Here is a 15,727-nt window from a genome sequence, read left to right on the forward strand (position 1 = left end):
GTATGTGTGTGTGGTTTTGTACATGCATGTGTGTGTGCCTCTGTGTGTGTATATAATATATATGTGTGTGTCTGTGTGTGGTGTCTGTGTATGTACATGCATGTGTAAGTGCATGCATGTGTATGTGTGTCTGTGTGTGTGTTTGTGTACACACATGTGTGTTCCTATGTGTGGTATCTGTGTATGTACATGCGTGTGTGTGTGTGTGTGTGTGTGTGTGTGTGTGTGTGTGTTTACTCCCATCCTCGCAATGAACTCAGATGGCTGTCCGTGAGCACACAAGGTAGAGTTGGAATGAAGATGCTGTGGTAACTTACTGTTGGAAACCCCGAGTTTGAGCGGCCCCCAGTCATTCCTCAGAGCAGAACCCTTTGCTCCGTCAGAGGCCAGGAAGTCTCTCCAAACAGGTGAGGGCAGAGTTTGAGCTTGTGAGCAACTGGTTTGCTACCAATTAAAGCCCTGGGGAAACGGACTCCAGCGATGTTTGCTCAGCTGAGGCTCTGTCACCTCTACAAATGTCGGGTGGTTCGGCAAGCTTGTGGACTCTTTTCAGGAGTCAAGAACAGGGCCAGCAACATGGCGCGGCCCGTAAAGACTCTTGCCACAAAGCCTAATGACCTGACTCAATTCTGAGACTCACATGACAGAATTACAGCACTAACTCCCACAATTGTCCCCTGACGCCCACATGCACACAGTGGCAGACGCCTACTCACAAATAAATATAAGTAAATAGATAGATGTAATAAACATTTTAGTAGTCAAAACCACCCCCTCCTTCAGACGGCTCTGGCCATCTCTGGGCTGACCCTGCCTCGTGATTCCGTATGGGACTTTAGCATGTAGGAAGCTTCTACTGGATAACGCGAGTAGAGTGGAAACTCCAAAACGTTCCGCCCCCCTCAGCCGCTGTGAGAACGTGGGCAGGCCACTCACATCTTCTAAGCCACAGGGAGCCTGTCTGGGGACAGATAATGATGGGAACCTCACAGAGCTGGCAGGGGCACAAGAGATGATGCACTTCTAGGACTTTCTTTGAGTCCAGTGGAAAGCGCCGTAGTGAGGACTCGCACCATTATAAGTGGCCCTGCAGGGCCACAGGCAGTCTGAGCACCTCTGGTGCAAGTAAGGGATGCTGTTTTCATTCTGTTCAGGACTGTCTAGGTGGTCCTAAGTCTGAGCTGTCTTCCCCGGTTCATTTGAGCCAGGAGTAGAGAGCAGACATGAACTCCAGCGTCTCCACCCGGTCCACACAGGCCTGCAGAACACCTGAGCTCTCACATCAGCCAGCCCAGGCCCCAGCCAGGCTCAGAGGAAAGGGCTCCTTTGAAACCCACGCATTTGTTAACATAGGAAAGCGATATTTTCCACTGGGTTAAATCTCTGTGTCAATTTCTAATTAGAATAAAGAAATTAAGGCTTGGCTTGTCAGCCACCCCTCACGCAAGCAGTCTGAATTCCCACACAGCTTTCTCAATGCTACCCTTGTGAAACAGAACCTACAAGGTCGTATTCAAAGCAGGGCTGTTTGTTGGTGGGCGACACCTGCACGGGAGGGTCCCCAGGAACAGACGTCCTATGTGCGTGTGTTGGGCTAATCATTTTCTTAATGTCTCAAAGTTGTAAATATTACTTTGCATAAACTGAGTAGAATTTCCTTCCTCAGTCAACCCCAAGCATGTAGGAGGCTATGCATGCTCCTGACTTCTGATTTTCTTTAAAGCACTTGGGGGTGGGGGTGGGGGCCAAGAAAATCTTTTTTATTTTTCTTTCTGTGAAATCAAACTCTCTGAAAGCCAGCGCCTACACACCTCAGAGCGCTAAATTCATATGCCAAATGCTGCAAGCAAAAAGTGAAGTGTTCTGCAGTTTGACTGGAGACTGGAGAATCCAAGTATTAACCTACAGTACCCCCTAACCCATGTGCGCCACATGTGATACATATGTGATCACATATGTGATACACACACACATAAGCCACACACCACAGACATATACACACACATGCCATAAACATATTAAATATGCAGACATCCCATACACACATACAACACAAACGTGCAGACACACAGATACAACACACCCAACCCACACAAGTCATAAAAATAATCTGTATTCCAAACACTAATTTAATTATGTATATTAATATTCATTTATACTCCTGACTTTGCAGCTAGGCAGGATGACCACACTCTTATTTTAAGCAGGAAATTGAGGGCTCTAAGTCACCAAGGGCACCAGGCACAAATGACTAGTCCCGTTCTCTGCCCCTTCTCACCTAAAGTTGAACAGTGTCCTTCTTGTCTCCTTAACAACCTGTGTGGAGACTCGTTTGTCACAGAAATCCCAGCTGTGACACTTCAACCCTTATCATCGTTCACAGTCACATAAAAACTATTACTCTCTCAAAGGCCCTTGTGGTGGGGAGAGGGGAATTTGAATTTGGAGCAGCGTCTCTTGAAGCACAGGATGGCTTTGAATTTGCCAATTCACTGTGGATGATCTAGAACTCCTGATCCTCCTGCCTCCACTTTCCATGTTCGGGAGTCGCAGATGTGGACCGCCACACCTGGCTTTCTCAAAGGTTCTCAGACTTATCACGTTTGATAAAACTCAGAAAAATCAGGCTGAAAGGGCGAGGGCATGTGTGGAGCTCCCTAGAAGCATCAAAGCAACACACACCACAGCCATCAGTTCGGGCTTCCAGCTGATTACTTGGGCTTCTAGCAGCTATTAGTACAAAAAATACTGCAAGATACAGTATCATTTGCCCTTTGCGGGCAGGGGAGTTTGGAGACCTGCCGTGTTGGTTTTGTGTTTAAACTTTCTTCAGGCACCAAGGGCTCTGAGATTACCGCCTCTTTCAGAAGACACACCCAGAGTCCTCAAGCCCCCGAGGAGCCGATTTAAAGGCCGTGAACCCCCACTGGAGCTCGTCGTCATCCCGATGGAGATTCGGCTCCACGTCCCACAGCCCCCAAGAGAAAAGGCCTGCAGAAGAGGTGGGTCCCTGCTCATGGTGCCTCTGAGGAACTTGGGCAAGCCAGAAAGGGCTGGGAAGTGGGGGGTCCCTGCCAGTGCAACCCATCCCAAAGTGATGGCTGGGCTTCCTGGGGTGGTCCTCAGGAAAAGATCTTTTCCAAACGGAGGAAAAGCAGCAAAATGTGTAAGTCTCTTCTGATCACACCCAATTCGATTTTTAACTATCTGCCAAGGCCCTCGTTATGCCATTCCTGTTACTCAACTAGGAAAATAAGACAGACAGATACAGAAGTCCAGTGTTCCACAAATAGTATAAAAGTGCAAGCTGGGGAGGGGGGTAATAAAAATAAAATAATAAAAATTAAAATAAATAAATAAAAATAAACAAAACAAAAAATGCAGCAACTGAAAATGGTCCTAATTAGGATTGTTATTGCTGAGAGCAGGGAAGAAGGAGAGAGGGGAGGGAGGAAGGGGAGAGGGCAGGGAGGAAGGAGAGAGGGCAGGGAGGAAGGGGAGAAGGCAGGGAGGAAGAGGAGAGGGCAGGGAGGAGGGGGAGAGGGCAGGGAGGAAGGGGAGAGGGCAGGGAGGAGAGGGAGAGGGCAGGGAGGAGAGGGAGAGGGCAGGGAGGAGGGGGAGAGGGCAGGGAGGAAGGGAGGGAGGGACAGTCAGGTTTAGTCATGTCCCTGCCCTGGAACACTGGCTCAGTCACAGAGCCACCCTGGAGTCAGAGAATGAACACAGATTTATCCAAGCCCCATTGTGCAAGCAAGGGGGAGCTGGGTCTCCACAAAGACAGGACACGTGGCAAAAACAACTTAGGTTTTTCTTTTCCTTCTAGGTGCTCAGCTCCCAGAGTCGGAACCAGAAGAAGCCATGCCTTTGTGGCGCCCTCTCCGGAAGCGTTTGTTCTTAGAAAAGCCAAGGGGGATAAAGGTGCATCCCTCAGGGGACAGCGGCCAGGACACGCCCTCCCCTCAAGGTACCAGATCCTCTCTCCCTCCAGGACCCCACAGGAACCTCACTCTAAATGGAAACAAAGACATAGGAGGGTTCCCAGCGGAGAGACAGGAGGCTGCCAGGGAGGTTAGTTCACGGCCAGCATCTTGAAGATGGCTGTCCTGTTGCTCAGCAGCGAGTGCCTTAGCCCACCAGCTTCCGTACAGCTAACAGTGTTCAGCTCTCAATTGGCTCACTCACTAGATCATGCCCCTATAATATTTTCTGGTGACAATTGTACAATGGCACCTCATTGGCTAAAACTTTGCTGCATGCCCTGTTGCTAATCCTGAAATGTCATCTCTAATCTTTTATGAATATGTACTTACTAATTTAAAAGGTTGTGTAGAAGTTATGCACATGGGGCCAGGTGTTGCAGGGCACACCTTTAATACCAACACTCGAGAGGCACAGGCAGAAGGATCTCTGTGAGTTCGAGGCCAGCCTGGTCTACATAGCAAGTTCCAGGACAGCCTGGGCTACAAAGAGAGAGACCTTGTCTCAAAATTTTTTTTAAATGTTTAAAAATAATAATAAGGAAGTTATGCACATAGGCGTTGTTTGTTTGTTTTTTCAAGACATGGTTTCTCTGTGTATCCCTGGCTGTCCTGGACTCACTTTGTTGACCAGATTGGCCTCGAACTCAGAGATCTGCCTGCCTCTGCCTCCCAGAGTGCTCGGATTAAAGGCACGAGCCACAGCACCCAGCTCACATAGGTATTTTGAAGTTCATATTTTATTTATTAAGTATACAGTGTTCTGCCTCCATGTAACACCTGCATTATAGATGGTTGTGAGCCACCATGTGGTTGCTTGGAATTGAACTCAGGACCTTTGGAAGAGCAGCCAGTGCACTTAACCTCTGAGCTATCTCTCCAGCCCTTAAAGTTCCTATTTTAATGCAATATGTCAAAAGTGATGAGTCATATGTGGAAAATTCTCCATTTTCAGAAACCTGAGCCTTCTCCCAACATGTACAAGATGGCAGGCTCATGAGTGACAGGTGATTACCAGGCACCTCAGCTGGAAGCAGAGGGGGACACATTGGCTTGTGTTACAGTCCCCTCTGTGCTAGGCTCTGCTCTCGGGTTTTTAACACACATTCTCTCAGGTGCCCCTCACAACAACCCTGCCTTCATTTTACAGACCAGAAAATGTAGATGCCGAGAGCCAAGGCCACACAACTCCAAGTGGCCTGGCTGAGACTGAAGGTCAGGACCTCCGAGCGTTCAACTCCATGTTGTGCCCTTTACCCTACACTGCCCTTGAGAAAAGACACACCGAAGAACTCAGGGTGTTCTTCAAACGTATTATCAGTGGCGCACGCCTGTAATCCCAGCACTCAGGAGGCAGAGGCAGGTGGATCGCTGTGAGTTCGAGGCCAACCTGGTCTACAAAGTGAGTCCAGGTTAGCCAAGGCTGCACAGAAACCCTGTCTTGAAAAACCAAAAGGAAAAATAGAAAGAAAAGAAAAAGGTATTATCAGAGCAGAGGCTTAATAGGCCTCTTATGTGAATGGCAGCCGTCCACTTTGTAGCTTCTTTAGATCTCGTACAGGCAGGGACCCCGTTCTGTCACTGTCCTGTTCATAGCCAGAGCCACAGAGATGAAGAGGCACAGTGGAGTTCACTTCCAGCATTGCTCATCCTGTACCTGCCCTCCATTCCTTTTGACCTACTGTCTTTACCCACTAGGGCTGAGTGCCAAGAGCTAGCCCATCTTTAGCTGCTACGCCGGGTAGAAGCTGGCCTAAGAAGTCTCTGATGGGTTAGGGTGAGTTAGTTCAGTATATGACCTGACCTTGTAAGAACGGGAGCCAAAGGAGGTCATAAGTTCAAGGCCATCCCCAGAAACAGTGACATCCCAACTCAGAAAAAAAGGAGGTGCCAAGGAGACAGGCTTTTTCACAGACCTGGTACGGGATATTAAGAACTGGAAAGTGGGCCTGTCCCATGGTTGCACACCCCCAATCACATACCCACATACACACATACTTTATTTTACTGCAGTCTATGTGGGGGTGGACATCATACATTCTATCAATATAAAATCTCCTCTCAGCCACAGTACAGTGACCACTTTCAAGAAAGTTAATAGTAGTGCAGAAATGTTTTCCAATATAAAACCCATATTCCAAATGTCCTACTTACAAGAACAACATTCTCTGTTTGTTGTTTTTTTCCCCAAACCAAAATTCAATTTCAGGACCACGAATTACATTTAGTTATCACCTCTCATCAGGGCTTTTTAACCTGTAAGGATTTTCTAGGTATGTTTTTGTTATTTGGGTTGTTGCTGCTGCTATAGTTTAGCTTTGGTTTGGTGTGGGGTTTTTTTGTTTGTTTGTTTGTTTGTTTGTTTGTTTTTGTCTTGTGAGACAGGGTTTCTCTGTGGTGTGGTTTTTTGTTTGTTTGTTTTGTTTTGTTTTGTTTTTTCAAGACAGGGTTTCTCTGTGTAGCCTTGGCTATCTGGTCTCACTCTAGACCAGGCAGGCCTCGAACTCACAGAGATCCACCTGCCTCTGCCTCCCAAGTGCTGGGATTAAAGGCGTGTGCTACCACCGCCCAGCTGGTGTGGTTTTTTGACACAGAATCTCACATAGAAATATAGCCCAAGCTGGCTCCAAACTCACTGTGTTTCTGAGAATAACCTCGAACTCCTGATTCTCCTGTTTCTATCTCCCAAGTGCTAGAATGACAGTTGCTCATGGGTACATCAGGTTTCCAGGCTAGTTTTTTATGACATCAGTGTCACTGTGTTCCATAGGGGGTGATGCTATGCACTACTGAGCCAAAGGTGGTGTCTGCCAGATTTTTCCACTGTGAAAACACTTCTTCTGCCAGGTATGGTGGCGCATACCTTTAAAGCCAGCACTTGGGTAGCAGAACCAGGTAGGTACATCTCTGTGAGTTCAAAGCCACCCTGGCCTACATAGTGAGTTCCAGGACAACCAGGACAATGTGGAGAGACTCTGCCTCAAAAAAAAAAAGTACTTCTTCCTTTTGTAATAAGTAAACACCCTGCGAAACTGAGATTGTGTGTGAAGCCAGCTTTTGAGCCTCAATGGAACAGTTGTGTCAAATGTGAAATCACGGCCATTGTCTCTGAAGGGCAAAGCCAGGCTTTTGGAGGTGAGGGCCAGTCCCTGCTGGGTCTGAGAGGAGAGAATGGGGGTGAAGGGTAAGAGGGGCTTTCTGAGGCAGAGGCAGGCGGATCGCTGTGAGTTCGAGGCCAGCCAGGTGTCCAAGTGAGTCCAGGGCAGCCGAGGCTACACAGAGAAACCCTGTCTCAAAAAACAAAATAAAACAAAAAAGGGGCTTTTTGGTGTTTTTTATCAGTGCTGTGGCCCTCTGTCTGTTTACCATCTGGATGGTGGCATATTTGGCCCTCCATATCCATGCTGTCACGCTACATGCACAGATTCAACCACTGAAGTATTTGGGGGGGGGGGGAACTCTCAACTGTAGGCCAACAATGGTGGCACATGCCTGTAATCCCAGCACTTGGGAGGCAGAGGCAGGCAGAACTCTATGAGTTCAAGGCCAGCCTGGTCTACGGAGCAAGTCCCGGACAGCCAGGGCTATACAGAGAAACCCTGTCTCAAAAAGAAAACCCAAAACTGGAGCCTGGAGAGATGACTCAGTGGTTAAGAGCACAGTCTGCTCTTCCAGAGGTCCTGAGTTCAATTCCCAGCAACCACATGGTAGCTCACAACCATCTATAATGAGATCTGGTGCCCTCTTCTGGTGTGCAGGCACACATGTGGGCAGAACACTGTATATGTATAAATAAATCTTTTTTTAAAAAAGACACAAAAACAAACAAACAAAAACTCACTCAACTTACTAAACACCCCTTTCTTTTTATTTTATTGCTACTTTCCCCTAAACAGTACACCATAACAGCTATTTCCATAGCATTTACATTGTATCAGCTATTTTAAGGAGCCTAAAGACAAGTGCACAAGGGAATCCAAGTAGGTTATAAGTAAATACTAAGCCACTTTATATAAGGACTTAAGCATCCACAGTCTACCCTGGAGTCAACAGGCAGCTATACTTCGTCCCCTGCCTACCTTGAAAAGAGAATGTGGCCATTGGCTACATTGTCTAGCAAAATGGTTTTGTCAGAAATCTGTGTCTAGCTGGGTGTGTTAGCATAGGCCTGTGATCCTAGCATTTGGGAAACTGAGGCAGGGAGACCACACTTTGGAGCCAAACTGGGCTTCGCAGTAAGCTATTGTCTCGAAAGGGAAGAAAACTGTACCCCGTCATCAAAATCCCTAGAGCCCTAAAGCAGGAATCTTGTGCTCAGAACCTGGGGAGGGGGAGGGGCTACAGCCTCTAGGCCACTCCCACCTATCATGGCGGTAACAGCTATCGCTTCTCCCGTTCTTCCCGCTCTGGGAATTCCTCAAAGGAAGGGGCCCGTGTTGTAGCCAAGAGCAATTTCACTATGTGGCTCCCTACTCCTTAGCAGGCCTGGGAAAGAGAAATGAAGCTGAAAACAAATCGATCCATCATTCTAAACACAGTGGCTGTTTACGAAGCCAGAAAAGCACGCTCTGGTCTTCCCGATTCGAGCGTATTCCATTCATGGTTTTCCCATTTTGCTTTAGAAAGTGGTGATATCCTGGCCCAGAGCATAAACCCATCACCGGGTCTCCTACCACCGATTAAAAGAAAGAAAAGCCCCAAGATCCAGAGGGAATTGGGCAGCATCAGGACACCAGGCTGCAACAGTCCCATGGGTCGCCAAAATGAAAGGACACCGCCCGCAGGACCAGGTAATCATCGCGAGGTGCTCGGACACTCTACCCCACTGTCTTTTCTGTGGCTCCTGTCCGGGGCTGCAAGGCAGCCATGAACTAGGTCCTCGCCGAAAAGGGGAAATGGTGGGATTTCCAACTGTATTAGTGACACTAATATTGAGCCATGCCCCTGAAGAGTCTGAACTTGTTTGGAGGGTTTGATGTACCTTCCGGCAGCTATGCGAGATGACTTGGGTCCCTGAACTCCTAAGGCGCACACCACTTAGACACTTGGCAGTCAAGGAGGGACGAAAATCAAGACCAACACTGCTGGCTGGAGAGATGGCTCAGTGGTTAAGAGCACTGATTACTCTTCCAGAGGTACTGAGTTCAATTCCCATCTATAATGAGATCTGGTGCCCTCTTTTGGCCTGCAGGCATACATGCAGGCAGAGCACAATGTACATGATAAATAAATCTTAAAAAAAAAAAAAAAAAAAAGCAGCACAGTGCGGTAGCCACTCACACAGGTCTTTGAACTGTAGAGTGCAAAAGTTTCTGAGTTACCCCTGAAATCTCAAGAGAGACTCCATGCTAGAAACTCAGGTGATTGTCAAAGAAGTGCAGCTGGGGGCGCTGGAGAGCTGGTTCAGCACTTGCATGGTGGCACACACCTTTAATCCTAGCATTCAGGAGGCAGATTACTGTGAGTTCGAGGCTAGCCTAGTCTACAAAGTGAGTCCAGGACAGCCAAAGCTACATAGAGAAACTTTGCCTTGAAAAAACAAAACAAAACAAAACAAAGTGTTTGTTTTTTCCAAGGCCTCCTGCTCTGTTGCCAGCACCCAAGTTGTCCACAATCATCTGTAACTCCAGTTCCAGGGAATCTGACTCCCCCTTCTGGACTAGGCAGGCACATAGTGTATCTACATACATGTAGGCAAAACGCTCATACGCATAAAATAATAAATCTTAAGATGTTTTTTAAAATGCAGCCAGTTCAGTGTTCCTCCTCCCTCAGAGCCTTGGGTGACTTCCTCCTCTGAGGAGCACCAGATGAAGGAGCTAGCAAGCACGGAAGAGACAGATTATGCAAAGCAAGAGGCATCTCTGTTTCTAGCACATTCACCCTGAGAAAGAAGAAACTGAGGGCCTGGGAGACAACAGTTAGACTCCTTTCCTTTCATGCTACTTGGTTTTTGGTTTTGGTTTTGGTTTTGGTTTTGGGGGGAGGGTTGTGTTTGGTTTTTTTGTTTGTTTTGTTTTGTTTTTTCAAGACAAGGTTTCTCTGTGTAGCCTTGGCTGGCCTGGACTCACTCTGTAGACCAGGCTAGCCTCGAACTCACGGCAATCCGCCTCCCTCTGCCTCCTGAGTGCTGGGATTAAAGGCATGCGCCACCACGCCCGGCTCCTTTCATGCTACTTGGAAACTGGCTGCCTCTACTTAAATCAATCACTCTCTCCCTGCCATAGCTAGCTTCCTGTCCAGCTCTCATTCTGTCCCCAAAGCATGTGGGTCTGAATTCTTGTAAGCATAAATTAAATCTGTAAGTCAATAACTCCATTCTGTGTTTACAGTCTCACTCAAAATCAAAGTCCCTCCTTTCCACCCATATCTTTCTACTCAAATACCTTTGAGGTTTTTGTTGCTCTTGTTGTTTTTTTCTCATCGTCATCTCTTTACACATGATACAAATGGCCCAAGCTTAACCAATGTCCCTTCTTCACCAAGGGTCATTCTGGAGGTCAATAGCCCCAGAGAAGTCACAGCAGACATACACACCTGGTCTTGGATAACCTCATAAAGGGAGAATGTGATTAGACTGGAATAGCACAGCCATGGCTGAGACAAGCGTATATACTCGGGGGGGGGGGGGGGGGGGGGGCAGGGGGTGTACATGTGTAAGTGAATACATGTATGTTCATGGATCTCAGAGTGTGTAGTATACATGTGCTTATCCGTTCATATAAGTACATGTGTGTGCTGTATTCGTGATACATCCCTGTATGTGTCTAAACATGTCTTAGTACGCATCTAAGGTGCGTTCAAGCCTATGACAGTGCACATTTCAGTGCATGTATGTTTGGGGTTTGTTTGTTTGTTCATTTTTGTTTTGTTTGTTTGTTTGTTTTTCGAGACAGGTCTTCTCTGTGTAGCCTTGGCTGTCCTGGACTCCCTTTGTAGACCAGGCTGGCCTGGAGCTCACAGCGATCCACCTGCCTCTGCCCCGCGAGTGCTGGGATTACAGGCGTGTGCCATGATGCCCAGCTTGTGTGCCACTGTTTTTATGTGACACGCTTATAAGCTTGTATGCCTGTATGTATGTGGCTGTGTACATGTACATTTGTCTTTTGCGAGTATGCACATACTTTGCACATGTGTATGTACCTTTATGTACAAGTATACATATGCATATGTCTGTAAGTGAATTTCGTATATGCCCCTCAGCATCTACTCCAGCTGGAGGCCTGCTTTCCTACTTACCCCTTTGCCTTGGAAACAGGAAAAGCAAAAGCAGTACAATATGAGCTATGTGCAGCCTCTGGCCCCGGTTTCTGTCACAGACCTAAAATCCCATGCACTTTCCAGATAGAAGTGGCTCTTCTTACTCATGGGGACCCTCTTTGATAACAATGGAATTTATGCTACTGGGGCCACTTATACTCAGAAGGGCACACCCCACCCTGTGCATCTCATCACCTGGCTGTTGGGCTATATTCCCTATAACACATTAGTAGACCTAAGTGCCTGCGAGTGAGTTCTGTGAATGTCCCAAGAAAGTATCAGATTCAAGGAGGGACCTGTGGAAGCCCCACTTGAAAACTGGAGGGTCAGGAGCACAGGACACAAGTCGGGGCTTGTAATGGACAGCTGCAATGGGAACAGCCTTGCAGGTCTGAGGCATTAACCCCAGGAATCTGACATGAGCTCAAGGGAGCAGCATCAGCATCAAACTGTAGAGGAAATGTGGGAAGCCCCACTGTGAGCTGCTAGAGGTGTGTCTCAGTGAGAGGGAATCTCCACGCGTCTAGTCACAAGCGTATTCTAGACTGAGACAGAGAGCAGAGAAGGAAAACGAGCTCTTCTTTCGTGTAAGTTTACGTCAACACATTGAGTCTCTGCTCTCAAGGATGAACAGCCTTGTGCAGCCTGGGCTGGAGTTCCTGTGCAGTCCCAACACTTGATCCTAGTCTGTGGCTATACACATGGAATGCCGCACAAAGGCATTGACTGTGAGAAGAAACAAAGGCAGGAGTCACCAGATCCTGTACCCAGGGACTAGGCTGCATTCAACTGAAGATGGTCCCCCACAGACCTAGCCCCGCCCTCAAAATGCCCAGCACTGCCACCTTCTCCGGACTCTTCATGGGTACAGTGTAGACTGGTGGAAAACCCCTGCCCCCATCTCATCCTGGCCCCAGAGGACTGGGCCTGGACAATACACCTGCTCTGCCAGACACCTCTGAAGCTTGGCAACCACAGAGCTTATCAGAGTATCCATCCAAGTGCCCACCTGGGCTCACGAGAACACGGCCAGACTTAGCCTCTCCCAGCTGCACTGGGGCTAACGCTGCCCATACATGCATTTATTTTCAAGAAGATTGCAGAGGTCCCGCCCTGAAACACTTTTTGCTGTATCCAGATGATGAAAATGTCTGCCTGCCCGTCCTGGGACTCATGGGGATAGAGGCACTTCCGCTGGGACGAGGTAAGGTAACACATTCCGACTCAGCCCGTTTTCAGAGGGGAAAAACTTTACCTTCAGTTCCCAGCAGCAGCAGCAGCAGCGGAGACATCATTAAAAACAGACATGAAGCAGCCAGCTTTTCCCGCTCTCTGACACAGAGGTTCCTCTGTGGTCCAGACACAATAACCCTATGTTCGAAGAACAAGTTCCCTCTTGCCGGAACATCTGGAGACAGGAGTTGCAGAGGAGATCTACTGTGCCATGCTGCTGCCTTGATCAGGATGATAAAGCCCTTTTGGTATTTGCCCAAACTAAACACTGCCTTTTCTCTTCTTTCCAACCACGCTCCTGAGGTGGAGGTGGCTAACTGGTAATCCAATCAGGCACCCTTGTTATGTGTGTTGGTTCACTGCTATGAGTCACCTGGCTCCTGACAGACAGACAGCAAGGCAGTTTCCAAAACCCCTTTTGGCATGGGAACTTTTTGGAAAAGAAGTGCTGGCTCTGGGCAATAGCCATTTTACAAAGGAAAAAGAAAAGAAAAGAAAAGAAAAAAAGAAATGAAGCCGGTGAGCGTCAACCACCCAGAAACCCTCAGGATGGGCTTGCATGAGTTGTGTGGCCAGCAGGCCCCTTGATGAGGAAGATTAAAAGCTGCACGCATTGGTGGGTTGTGTCACAACTGGCTTAATGAGTGGGGCCTGGGTGCAGAGCCAGATTTCCATAGCCCTGGCTTGTCCTCTGTGTGGCCCGATGATGTTACTATGTTCATAGTTCCTCACCTGCAATGACAAGATACTCACAAAACTCACACAGACACACACACACCACACACCACACCACACCACACACATATACCACACACACATACACACACACCACACACACACACACAAACACATCACACACACACACACTACACACACATACCACACGTGCCACACACACACAATACACACACACCACACACATACACACACTCCACACACACAAATTCACACACCACACACACACACACACATGCATGCACGCACACACATACCTTAATTGCATCTTATAGCCTGCGCCTATTGCTGTAAGTTCCACCCACTGTAAGGGCTTCTGGGAAGTATGATGCATTTGCTTCTAAATTCAGTATCCAAGATCTTCCATCACCATTTGGGTTATACCAGAAGGTGAGTTTTTAAATATCTTGGGTCTGAATCTGTTGGAGCAGGAGTGAGACAGTTGGAAGGACAGTGCGGTCCAGCTGGTGGGACAGCAGGGAAGCAAATGGGACTTTCACCAGCCACACAATTGTCGGTGATGTTCTAGAAGCAGCAGTTTCTCTTTGGACAATGCAAAAGCAAGTAGCAGAAACAGAAATCTTTAAGTATTGAGTTTGTTGTTGCCACTGTAGGCACAGTGTTTCTGGTGCTTCCTGCAGATGCTTCAGTGTCCCCAGCACCCATCACAGTCACCCGCACATGAAGTAGCATTACAGTGCGTGTTCACCGAAAAAGAGTTCACTTGGACTTGCAGTAGAGTGCCTGGCATGCACAGAGTCCTGAGTTCGAGTCCCAGCAAACCCCTATCCCCCAGTGCCAGAGAAAGGAAAAATAAAACTTAGGCTACACAGAGACTTGCCTGCATCTTCTCCCAGCCCCAAGGGTGACACATTCTCTCTCACTCACTTTTCAAATTCAAAAGCGTCCATTGTGAGCTTGCTGAATGAATCAGCCGGGCACTCTCCAGCTTATGCTGCACACAGCTGCTTGACCTTCCGTCTCGGTGGAGATTGGATGGTGCCTTAGAAAGTGAGGAAAACCCTTACGTTCACATCTCCCTGCAGTGACCCAAAGAACAGGTCAGCCTTTCTAAGAGACTCCATTAATTGAAGCACATTTTTCAATATTGTACTTATTTATACTTTGTGTATGGGTATTTCCTGTGTACATATCTGTGCACCATGTGCACACAGTACCCACAGAGGCCAAAAGAGGGCATCAAATCCTCTGTTACTGGAGTTTCAGATAGTTGTGAGCAATGCGTAGGTCCCAAGTTCGAGCCCAGGTCTTCTGAAAGAGCAGCCGGTGCTTCTAACTGCTGAGTCTTCTCTCCAGCCCCTGAAGGATGTTTTTGTTGTTGTTTTATTTTGAATAGTTTGTGGATTTGGGGGCTTTGGTCTCTTGATTTTTGGTTTGGTCTCACAGGACTTGCTCTGCCACAACGGACTCTCAGATCCATTTGTTTTGTTTGTTTGTTGTTTTTTGAGACAGGGTTTCTCTGTGTAGCCTTGACTGCCCTGGGCTCACTTTGTAGATCAGGCTGGCCTCTACCTCCCAAGTGCTGGGATTAAAGGCGTGTGCCACCATGCCCAACTTCAGATCCATTTTTTAAAGTTTATTTTACTTACTTATATTAATTTTGGTGCTAGAAATGAAGCCCAGGGCCTTCGGCAAACTAGGCAAAAGGTCTGCCTCTGAGCCGCATCCAGCCTCAATATTCACGGCCACTGTTTCCACACGCCCTTTCCAATACCACCTCCCACATGTTCAGCGTGGCCTCCGGTGATCCCTCCAGTTTTCCATTAATGGCCCAAATGTTCAGCTTCCAGTCTTTTCTCTCCAAGCCTTTTCCTGAGTCATCCCCCAAATATTCAGACAAGATCTAAGTTCATCTTTTCTAGGACATTTTCCTGAATAACTTTACCCCCCACCCCTCCATACAACCGCCTAGACGTGCTCTTGCTCCTTTCCTCTCTCTCAGCCCTACCTTTGTGATTTTGGCTTTATCTGCATCTGTTTTCAGTGTGGCTCCTAGGGAACCCCTTCTTTTTACCATATGTCCAAGAAATGCATGTTGAGTGACTGAATACCTCAGGTGCCACACAGAAGAGTTCTTTGGGGGAACATAACAAGGTTTTTGTTTTGTTTTAATATTTTTTTAAAAATCTTAAGTAAAAGAAGGAATATGATCTGTCTGATCTTTCTGGAACTTTAAGGCTCTGTCAACAAGTATTTGGAAATAAATTCTTAGGCAATTAGATCATGATAGTTTGCTTTCAAGCAGCAGAGAGAGATGAATATAACCTTTAGAAGAAGAAGAAGAGGGAGGAAAAGATGTGAAGGCTAGGGCTGGAATCTGACTCTCTCGTTCATGTCGGGTTATTGCAACACTCCCAGAACTCAAAGGCTTACGAAAGGAGAAGTTGGCTTGGAAAGGTCTAAGTCAAACATTGGCTACGCTCTCTAAATTGCTTACCCCCGACACAAATCCTCAAATATTCTTCTTGTCGCCGTGCCAGTGGCACACACTTCCCCTCAGG

At 47.5% G+C, this 15,727-nt stretch overlaps 1 protein-coding gene across 1 annotated transcript in view; it reads left to right on the plus strand.

The window, feature by feature from the left end:
- The window catches only part of Kiaa2012 (KIAA2012 ortholog), a 115,971-nt gene that overhangs the window by 30,330 nt on the left and 69,914 nt on the right, over window positions 1-15,727 (plus strand). The window contains exons 7-10 of the mRNA XM_051154533.1: window positions 2,868-3,002; window positions 3,824-3,964; window positions 6,825-6,886; window positions 8,458-8,767. Coding sequence (XP_051010490.1) covers window positions 2,868-3,002; window positions 3,824-3,964; window positions 6,825-6,886; window positions 8,458-8,767 — 648 coding nt within the window. The remainder of the gene's footprint in view (window positions 1-2,867; window positions 3,003-3,823; window positions 3,965-6,824; window positions 6,887-8,457; window positions 8,768-15,727) is intronic.

This window comes from Acomys russatus, chromosome 12 (genome assembly GCF_903995435.1).
Source record: "Acomys russatus chromosome 12, mAcoRus1.1, whole genome shotgun sequence".
Lineage (NCBI taxonomy): Eukaryota > Metazoa > Chordata > Mammalia > Rodentia > Muridae > Acomys > Acomys russatus.